This window comes from Epinephelus moara, chromosome 20 (genome assembly GCF_006386435.1).
Source record: "Epinephelus moara isolate mb chromosome 20, YSFRI_EMoa_1.0, whole genome shotgun sequence".
Taxonomy (NCBI): Eukaryota; Metazoa; Chordata; class Actinopteri; order Perciformes; family Serranidae; genus Epinephelus; species Epinephelus moara.
The window spans coordinates 5,305,561-5,316,864 of record NC_065525.1 but is presented as its reverse complement, the minus strand read 5'-3'; the positions used below and the strand labels follow the sequence as shown (position 1 = coordinate 5,316,864).

At 40.3% G+C, this 11,304-nt stretch overlaps 1 protein-coding gene across 1 annotated transcript; it reads left to right on the top strand.

Annotated features, from left to right (window-relative positions):
* Positions 1-212: 212 nt before the first annotated feature.
* Positions 213-10,761, top strand: zgc:101566 (Transmembrane protein 263-B-like). Its single transcript, XM_050072311.1, has 3 exons — positions 213-311; positions 4,630-4,756; positions 7,426-10,761. Exons 1-3 carry the CDS (start codon positions 306-308, stop codon positions 7,704-7,706), a joined length of 414 nt encoding a protein of 137 aa, XP_049928268.1. The 5' UTR covers positions 213-305; the 3' UTR covers positions 7,707-10,761.
* Positions 10,762-11,304: the final 543 nt, after the last annotated feature.

Genomic DNA, 11,304 nt, shown 5'->3' with positions numbered 1-11,304 from the left:
GAAATGAATTTCTTTAGCTTTGGGTGATACTGGATAATTTAAGAATTCTGTTTTTAATTTCACTACTTTTTTATTGCTATATTTTTTTTTCCACGAGGCAAATGTACAGAATAAGTCAGGGAATACAAGTTCAAGGATAAAAGAAATCAGCAGCGATGGTCGAAATGATGCTACAGCGCTGCTGCCCCTACCACCGCACAGTAAACAACACTACGTCACTTCCGCTTTCAGGTTGACAGCAAAACAACAGAAGCAGGAGCGCTAAAAGCATAAACCGAGGAAACGTTTTGAAAGCAGCAAACGGGATGGAGGTGAGATATTCTTTGGTCTTGTTCTACTGCAGAGCCAAAACTGTAGTGTCAGTGGTGACGCTGATATCCAGTAACGTCACAGGCTGCCAATAGAGACAACAGTAAAGACAGCAGATACCCGTGTAGCGGTGTGTGTGTTGTATCGTTTTGTGTGTGTCGCTCAGAGCGAGCTAACAGAAAGAGCACAGATAACTCACTGCGGTAAAATCAACTCATGTTTTAGGCTGCTGTAAAATAGGATTCAGCTGTGCAGACATGCCGCTACATGTTAACTGTCAACACAGCTAGTCCAGCAGCGGACGGTAACAGTTCATGTGGGTGACAAATAATGTGAGAGTGAGCGAATGAATGAATTTGTCCTCTTGTTGAAATTATACCATTAAAAAGAAACGATGAGATGGTGAATCAGTTTACCCGAGAGGTTGGAGTTCTTTTGAGGATTTACTGAAAATATATTTTCTACTTTATTCTAACACTCCACTACATTTTAAAGGGAAATAGTAGCCTACATTTTTTCATCACTAACGTTACATTACTCAGCCTTTAGTGGTTACTTTGCGTAATATGTGACATATATGGTAAGATAGAGGAAGATGCCCCCACTCCCTTAATTCCCTTCTAACCAATATATGGCTGTGCTCTAGTGAATGGTGACATTTCATCTGAATTGCCTTATTCTTGGGATTTATTCAACCAGTAAATTGACCTAATAAGCTATGTATATGTATTCAATTTGATTTAATATAACTTTATTTATCCAGAAGGAAATTCTTGTGCCAGAGAATGCTTCAGATTACAGAAACAACAAATAATGGTACCAGAACAGAAAAGAATAACCAGAACAACCAGTGGGGTCCTTGGGTCAGGGTCAAGTGTAATAAATATCTGGCAAAATATTCTAATATACAGGATAAGATGTGTTTTTAAAGAGCAAAAGCAAAAACCACTGCCTAATAGAGTAACAACAGAAGTAAGATAAGTACGAGAGTTACTAAAAATGAACTCAAATTGTGGAAAGAAGCACACTGCTCCCGATGACTGTGCTGATTTTGAGAAAATGATATTGCAGTACATTCACGTGATCATGATACTGAAAAGTAATAATGCACATGATGTTGAGAAAAATATTGTAAAAGATACTGAAAAGTAGTGACACCATCTTAAATGTAGTGCACCTAATGTAGGTGAATATTGTTGTCAGTTTCTTTTGTTTCAGCTTTTCTCCCTACAGGTGGAGGAGGAGTTATATTGCCTCTCCTCGGTGGTCTCAGTCTACGGCTGAATGTGCTCTGATATGATTTTAGAGTGGCATGCAGGGGGTGAGAGGCGCTGTCCAGAATACTGAGTAATTTTCTCAGCATCCTTCTCTCTGATACCTCCACCAAAGACTCCAGTTCCACCCCCAGGACAGAACCAGCTTTCCTGCTGAGCGTATTGAGTCTGTTAGCATCAGCTGCTTTTACTCTGCTGCCCCAGCACTCTACAGTGTAGAAGATGACTCTGCAACATGCTTCTGCAGACGCTGAAAGATCTGAGTCTCCTGAGAAAATACAGGGGGGTGTAAAGTATATATTCATAGTCATATGTTCATTTGTATATCTACAAAGGCCTGTTCAGTCTAAATTAGGTCTAAATATTCATTCTTTAAAATGTTTTACCAGAAGGTGGCTACTCTGCAGTGGCTATTTGTGATTATTTGGTAATTTAACTTTGTAGTGTTGGCGGAGAAAGCAAATAAATTAGTTTGCACACAATGAAATCCTCTGTTTTCCTCTATTTTCTTTTTGGATTTGGAATCCATAGCTTTCCTAGTGAGGGAGACTCAAGATAAGCCCCCACTTTTTTTTTTCCTTGACTCTGAAAGATGGGTATTTGCTTTACGGACCTTTGGCAATATATCATTGTAGTGCTAAATAAGGAAATGATATATACACGTGAAAATTATATAGGCTATAGTAATGAGCTAAATAGGAAGTTTCTTTTTTATAGTGTTTATTGTTTATTTGGATCCCCATTAATTACTTTGTTGTCAACAACTGCTCTTCCTGGGGTCCTTATTAAAATATACAATATAAGCAACAGATATTTCCACATTACTTACAGTAAATAATAAATTTACAATGTCATCTTGACACTAGGGTTGCAGCAGTATTCTGTTTTCAAGGTATTAAATAAGGATGCACGATATTGTTTTTTTTTTGCCGATATGCCAATATGTAACATTTGATTTGGCCGACAACCAATACCAATGTCATTATATCCATTTTTGTCCCCACCTAATTTTAGTGGTCTTCAAGTCTCTTCTGTAGTGGAATTAGCATCATATTATGCATGCATACTCTTATTGTGATGGCCCACCAGCAGATGGAGACATGAAACAGAATGCTTTACAATGTATGTAATATTCATTCACTGTGCAAAATAAGAAAAAGCATGTTGGCCTTTTCTGATAGTTCATTTTAGAGCCGATGCTGGCTGATAACAATGACGTACTAACATCATCAGCATGTTGACCGATTAAGATTTTTCATTTTAAAGCTAATATTGGTCAATACTGATGATGTGCTGATGTTTATGTGCCTCCAGTTATTATACAATTTACAATTGCTTATCTACAGTATTGGAAAAAAACACAACTAGATGGAGAATCTAATCTTTATTTTAGCTACTTTCAAAAAGGAGACTTTTTACACAAACTTCCAATTAAAAAATTGTTTCAAGTTTCAAATATAGTGATAAAATGTTTGTTAAACCAAAGTAAACCTTCTATTCTCATCCCTTTAAGGGACATTGTGAGTGATAATGATATTAATTCTGTAATACTATGATACTGCAAAACTGCGGTATTTGCTGAGGCGGTTACTGTTCAGTGAAGATCTCATACTGTTGCAACCCTACCTGACACCTAACCCAATAAAATACCTAAAAACACATAAACATAACATGCAACCATAATGATAAAATGCATTTGAACATTGATACTACAAGGAAAGTTAAGAAATACTTGTTTTTTAATTTATTGTTGTAGGCCTGTCTACATTAGTAACCTATTTATTTGTTATTTTAAAACCTTATATTGGATTATTGAATTATAAAGTATGGCAGACTATACACATGTGCGCATGTCCCTGCCTCGTAAACATCCATTCTTTTCTTCATGTAATTGATTTTTGGTTGAGGTAACATACAGTAATGTTGGTACTTCTGTGGGTACTTCCAGAAATACATGGTCGGCATTATCTCCCTCTGGCATAAGCCTGGAGAGGGTCATGTGTTTAGTTGTGTGAGCGTGTGTGAGTGTGTGTATCAGTCTGTCAGAAGCTCTGCCTAATATTTGATATGCACATTTATGACTATACGCTCAAGGACCTCTCATGGTTGTAATAATTTACAATTGTTGAAAGTCTTGTTTTATTATGTCGTCATAGACTGCTCACTTCTTACTCCTCCTAACCGGCCGCTAGAAACCAAAACTCATTGACAAAATCATGTAGCAAAAGCATAGGACCAAAAGCGTTGTCTCAGCAAAAAACAAGATGCCTTACCTTATCTGGTGCAGGCCATATTTTGGCCTTTGTCATGGCTCAAAAACTCACATCCATAGAAAAGTCAGGTCTCAGAGCATCTAGAAATTAATTCCATATCTGTTTTGTTATAAACCACTAAAGTTAAGACAAAAAGTTAAGATGTAAAGTTAAGATGCATTAAAAAAAATGTTTTCGTTCTTTGCTGTCAATTCCACTGGGCACAGCAGTGCCCAAAGTGGCCATGAGCAGTTCCAGCAGCCACAGCCTAAACGCAGCCACTTAGTGGAGATCTGTACTCTACTGAGTGCACTTTTCTAGTTATATGAGTGTTTTCCAAACTAGAAAAGTGCTGAGAGTCCAAAGAGCTGAGAGGGCACTCTAGACCATAAGATCCACCACCTCTGTTTTTTTCCAAAAACTTTAAAACTTATTAAACCTATCTCCTTCCACATTTTTTGCTCAATTGACACCAAACTTGCTACAAAGCATCTTCAGATTGTCCACAAATGATCCAGCCAGGTTTTGGAAATAAAAAAATTATCCCACAGGGCATTAAAATGTTTTAGTGTAACAGCTACTGAAAATTCTCACTAAGTATATATCCAATGTTATATTTGTTTTGAAGAATTCTGTTACCTGAGATAATAAAAAACGGCATCATTTCAAGACACACCATCACTCAGGAATATCCACACACTTCATCGGGACTGTTCCTTCTTCACTAAATAGCTTTGCTTTTCAGTGCAGAACTTTACCACCCTGTAATATCGATGATTCATGCTGTGTTTCAGGTGCTGACTTCACAGCAGGAGGTGGAGGAGGTGAGCTCAATTCCTGTTGACTTCAACAACCACCAGAACTGTGAAGACAGAGAACAGGAGGAAGTCTCCCCCTGCCTTCAAGAGGAACACCCACATGGTGAGGAACTACATCCATACACTAGTTGTTAGGAACAAGAGATCATCACAGGTCCAGTCAGTGCCTGCTATTCAAGACCCTTCCTGGGACTTAAGTCAGGCCGGGTCCAAACCCTTTTCCTGTTGCACACCTGATGGTCTCAGGTATGTGTGTCAATATGTCTAATACCAGAGTGGACCTAAGTGGACCCTCCATCAGCTCTGATCATGTGGGCCATTTGGCCCGTTTCCACTGAAGAAGTTCCTGGTACTATTTGGGGGACAGGAACTTTACAGGAACGTCCTCTCGCTTGGCCCTCTCAACCACCGTGTCTCCACTGAGAGGGCGGAGTAGGAGAAAGGTTCCTGTAAAGTTACCGGGCTCTGGATGTGACGTAAGCGTTGCACGACCATGCTGAGTTTTAAAAATGCCGGCTATTTTGTTGCTTTCTGTTGACGTCACATCCCGCCTTGAGTATATCCAATCAGCACCAAGTAACCCCCAAGCCCCAACCAGGAGTTTTTCGGGGCCGTTCTGAGTACCTACTCCGAGGCAGGGACTTGTTTAGCCCCTGTAAAAGTTCCGGAACTCTGTCCTTCGGGGGTGGTTCCTGCGGTGGAGACACCAACGGCCCCGGCCCCGTAAAATTACCCTGAAGTTCCTGCGGTGGAAACAGGCCTATTGTCATTGTTGGAGCCATTTTTAGTTACTCATTTAAATACATGAGAAATGTCACCATCTGGTGTTGACCAGGGGTTTTAACGAAAGGCCTTTATAATCAGGTCACTAGTTGCATGCAGGTGTGCAACAAACAGTGAATGCTGAGAGAGCACACAGTCTTTTACTGCTCTGCTCTGCTCTGCTCCGGTTTGTTTTGATACTCGACACTTACTGACACAATATTGAACGCTATTTTTTGGATATCAATCGATCGAGTGATATTAGCATATGTTTGTTTATTTGTACTTTTTAGTTCATTCGATTTATTTGATGCATGTTAGAGCTCAGAGCCAACACATGCACACGCTCACACAATCCACACATAACCAACCGGACAGACTACAATCAACTTCAACAAACCAAGTAAGTGCAATAACAAACAAAACTCGAAGCATGTAAAGGAACTCTCGACGGCATAAAGGCTTTAGCTAAGCACCAAGTTAAAGAAAGCTATTGACCTAACAGTCATTATCACTAGAGACAAATGTGTTTTTATGCCTCCGCACCTGCAATAGCTGTGGCCGTAGGCATGATGTTTTTGGGTTCTGTCCGTCCCATCCTTGTGAACACCTCAAAGTAATTTCTTCAAATTTGGCACAAATGTCCACTTGGACTCAAGGCTGAACTGATTCGATTTTTGGTGGTCAAAGGTCAGGTCACATTCTCATTCTCGTGAATAAGTGAAGAACACCTTAAAGGGAAATTTTGGTTTATTTCAACCTGTCTCCTATCGTCCTAAATTTGTTTCAAGTGACTAGTGACATAGAAATAATAGTTAGCATGTTAGCCGTTAGCCTAGATACAGCCATAGCGTCAGACCCGTTAAAACGTAAGTGAACGGGCATCCTTTCAAGTGCAAAGTTAGTCCACTAAACAAGCTTTTTCTCCACAAAGACCGCCTCATATCGTTAGGATTAATGTCAGAGAACACGTAGAAAACGACATGTAAACGTGTCAAACGTGTAAAACGTTGTCTTACCTTACCGGTGTGCTGCCATGTTTGTTTACCATCTAGCTCTGCTTTCCAAAGCGCGGTCAAAATATATCTCGCCAGCTCTAGATAAAGTCCAGCTGGATACTACTCCAGGTGGAGGTGTCTCGTCCTCGGTCACATCCAGACCTTGAAAATAAGGCTGCCATTCTTTGCAGCCATTATTCTATAAATCTTTCATAAAATAAATGAATGAACTTTTCAGGCTACTGTCCGGTTCTGCCTTCCAGCTGTTGCTGCTTGTTCAGGCACGCTATGAGATCGCTGCTTGTTCTCGCGATATTTCGGCCGCGCTTTGGAAAGCAGAGCTAGAGGGATAAACAAACATGGCAGCACACCGGTAAGGTAAGACAACATGTTTACATGTCGTTTTCTATATGTTCTCTGACATTTATCCTAACGATATGAGGCGGTCTTTGTGGAGAAAAAGCTTGTTTAGTGGACTAACTTTGCACTTGAAGGGATGCCCGTTCACTTACGTTTTAACAGGTCTGTATCTAGGCTAACGGCTAACATGCTAACTATCATTTCTATGTCACTAGTGACTTGAAACAAATTTAGGACAATAGGAGACGGGTTGAAATAAACCGAAATTTCCCTTTAAGGGAATGTCTTTAAATATGACACAAATGTCAAAGGGTCAAAGATCAGCTTTACTGTGACACCATGATGTTCAGCAAAAACACCCTTCTGGCCAATATTCAGTGTCATATCTCAGGAACAGAAGGGGAGATATTTGTATTTGTATTTTAAATTGCAGTTACAGTTATTACAGTTAAATTCTGTCTCTCTTTGGTTGTCTGTCTGTCTGTCGTTATCTCTTTGTGTGTGTGTGTGTGTGTGTGTGTGTGTCTCTCTCTCTCTCTCTCTCTCTGCCTTGTCTCTCTTTCTCCCTCTGTCTTTCTGTCTCTACCTGTGTGTCTCTCCTTTGCTTCTGTCTGACTGTCTCTGACTCTCTCTCTGTCTCTTTCTGTCTTAGACACAGATAAGGACCATCCCAGGCCAGAGGGAGGAGTCATGTGGAGAATGGGCGGCGGCCTCTTCAGCATGACACGAAATGTTGTCGGTGCCACGCTGGGGGGCGTTGCATGGGTGGGAACTAAAGGTTTTGAGCTCACCAAGACAGCTGTGACCAGTGTGCCGGCAGCCAGTGCAGGACTGGTCAAAGGGAGCGTCTCCATGGTTACAGAGGGTGTCGGAGCAGTGGGATCTGCGGTGGCAAGTAAAGTCACGCCAAGAAAGAAGGACAAAGCTGACTGATGGACAGTGTGTGTTTGTGTGTGTATGTGTGTATGGGGCGTGGAAAGGGTCACAGAGGATAAGACACACCAACCCTGGTGTGATTATTTACTAAAAGTCCTACATGTGTGTATTCATGTGTGTCTGTGCATAATAATTACAACTCAGACATGTAGACACACACATGCATGTGTATGTATCATCATTATGCATGTGCACATGTACATGTGTGTGCAGCAGCTGCACAACATCTAAAAGGGCTGGTTGAAGGTGAGTTGATCAGCTGGTGTGGTGATCTTTTAATACTCTCTCATCCAGTCACATCACTGGTGTCATAGCTCTAAAACAGCTCTGCCAATCACAGACGTGATGACGAGTTCAGCAAATGGAAAGCTTTAACTCAGGGACTGTCCGAATGGTTTAGAGCGTCATGACATCGACACACATCAGTACAAATCTAAACCCACTGACTGACTGAGGATGATTACTGTATAATAACACTAGAAATAAAAAAACGAAGAAATTGATTTGGTGAAACCGTTTATATGATCACAACAGACCAACAATATTTAAAAAATAATTCTAATGTATTTCACCTCATACATGGTCACATAGTTTAGTAATTAAAGTTACTCAGCAGGGTTTGCACTGCAGTGTGCTTCAGGGATAAAACAGATGCTACTTTTGCTTAAAAGAAAGTTTGAAAAGATTTTATGATGAGCCCTGGTAACCCGACATCTCCTTTATAAAAAGCAGAATATCAGCTTCTAAATGATCGGTTTGATGTGTGTAGAGGTTTCTATGGTTATACTGAAACAGCCTGGTGTCATTTTCAGTGAACGGCTGTGTGTATCGGCAGTGCGCTCCAGTGCAGTGCTTCTCAGAGGCTGTGGATCCATCAACATATGGGCCTTCCGATGTTGCAGAGTTCATAAACTGAGGGAGAAGTTTGTCATACAGTATAAAGCAGCTGTGGACAGCAGATAATGTAAGATTCACATAGATCAATGCAGAGTGATTTACTGACTTTCCTGCTTTAATCACATTAAATGTTTTTTTCTGTGCTGATTTTGGTTGGACAGAGTCACATGCAAGCGCGTGTGCCTGTGCAGTCGCAGGATGCACACACCTAAACGAACGCCTGTATGATAGGAGTCCCGTGTGCGTCTTCATGGCTGAGTTGTACTTATCACACAGACGCACATTCATGCACAGACATGGCACTTTTAGTAAATAATCATGTGAGCATATGTTTGTGTGTCTCTGCCTCTGTTACACTTTCCACCTCCATTTTGTGTGTGTGTGTGTGTGTGTGCGTGCGTGCGTGCGTGCGTGCGTGCGTGCGTGCGTGCGTGCGTATGAGTGTATTGCAAACGAGCAAAATACCTCGAAAGCTTTGGATGGATTTTTATCACAGTTCTTCAGATTGAAGCGGTGTATTCACTCATGCAGCTACAAAGATAGAAAAGCAACTACATGTCAGTCATTGTCAGTGGAAATCTGCTCCACAAGGAGGCACGACTGTCAATGGTGCAAAGGTGCAACACACAAGCAACAGTGGGGAGTTGGGGAAAGTTTAGTTTTATATAAATGTCCTATATGGTGCATGGGAGCAACACGTCAGGTTGTCACAGAAAACAAACATGTCCCTGAAAACAGCTGTCCAGTCAGAACAGAATATGTATATTGTAAAGTGTGCTGAAATGCAAACATGTTTGAAAACTACAGATTGACAACTACACGCTGTCTTTTTAAGAATACTAAAACTAAAGATAATCAATACTACATTTTGAAAAAAATGTGTTTGAGTTTGTTCAGATGATATGTCCCTAAATTGACTACAGATAGTTCCAATGGGAATATGGGAGTAAGGTGTTAACTAATCTGTCAACCATTACATTCTATGTCATTTTAATGTCAACAACTGTTCTTGTAACCTTTGGAAAAAAATGTCCCCCAAAAAGCAAAGAATGGAGGACGTGAGATCCTTTTTAAAACAACTATGATTTATACATGTGCATCAGCTCTATGCAGAGCCTATACGCTGTAGCCTACGCTCGTGGCCTACCCCTTTGTGAGCATTTATACTTGTGGTTGGTGTGTCTGTGTCCCAAAACGCATAAACTTGGCTTAATAGCTACAGTTTGAATTACAAGCACACACACACCAGCTTCAACATAACTCACAGCATTCACAGACAAAGCACTTGTCTTCTTCTGGAGACATTTTCCCCACAAATACAACATGCTAATGTTATTAGCACAAGCCAATAGCATTTTACATGGTATAAATTAGCCTAGTGGCTAGCGGAGAGTTACTCTACTCATATGAAGCCAGGATGAATCACACACAAGACTTAAAATGCTATTTTGTGGGGACTTTATTGTCATAGTGTAGTGTGTAGGTTCTTTTTTGGGGAGGTGCACATCAGGCTTCGTCATATGTTACAGTCTAGGCTCTGTGTTGACGCAGAGGTAGGTAGCACATCAGTTTGATGCAGAGGTATAAATCCCGTGTAAGAAACTTTGTCCCTAATGAGATTGTTTTTATTTGATAATGAGCCAGAAATTTCCATCATCTTCCACCTGGGACATGTTCTGCCTTAGCCTAAACCAACACCATCACACACCCCCAGATTATTTGCAATAGACACAGTGGCTGCTTCAGATATGTCTCCTGACAGTACTTTTCTTACATATACTGTAATGTTGTTGTTGTTTTACAATTGTACTGTATTTTCATATTTAGTGTTGTGATTATGTACATTAAGTTAATATTATTATTATTATTATTACTTTATTATTATTGTTTTTTCCTTACAGTATTTTCTCTGATGTATGTGTACATTAGCAATGCATGTCTTTACCATTGTTCTCAGTACCAACGTGTAGGTTAACTGGAGCCCATTTCACAACATACATGAGTTCCTGTTCTTACATGTGAATCAAAACTTTGGTAGAATACCGTTTCTCAAATGGTACAATCACATTGGTATCATTGCACATCCATTGTACACATTTGTAAACCACAATTCTTTGTAAAATGTATCAAAAATTATAAGAGGATGTGAACACTGTTAAGTTTGAGAATGCTGGCTTTACTGCTGTTGGATCAGATGGTCAATGATTGTGAGTTTGGGTCTCCAGTTTAGCCTATAGCAGTCGTGTAGTGGTAGTTGATGAGATGGGTGTATTACTAGGTAGATGGGTAGGTTACAGAGGAGGAAGTGGGTATACCCTGCCATATATTCCAGTGGCTCTTTGGCTGGTTGGTGGATATACTGTAAACAGCCATAAAAAGAGGTGGGTATACCCTGTATACCTGCTTGTACCCTCTACTACACCACAGGCCTAAAGTTCCTGTGATGTTCACCATGAAACCTTCAGGGACACCTGTTCAGAATTCATAAGATACAGTGGCATACAAAAGTTTGGGCACCCCTTGTCAAAATTCTGTTAACTGTGAATAGCTTAGCAAGTAAAAGATTTCCAAGAGGCAAAAAGTTCAAGCTGACACATTTCATCAATATTTTAAACAAGATTACATTTGTGGTCAGTACTTAGCAGTACGTAGTATCACAGCTTCTAAACACTTTGTGAAACCAGCTAAGAGTCTTTCA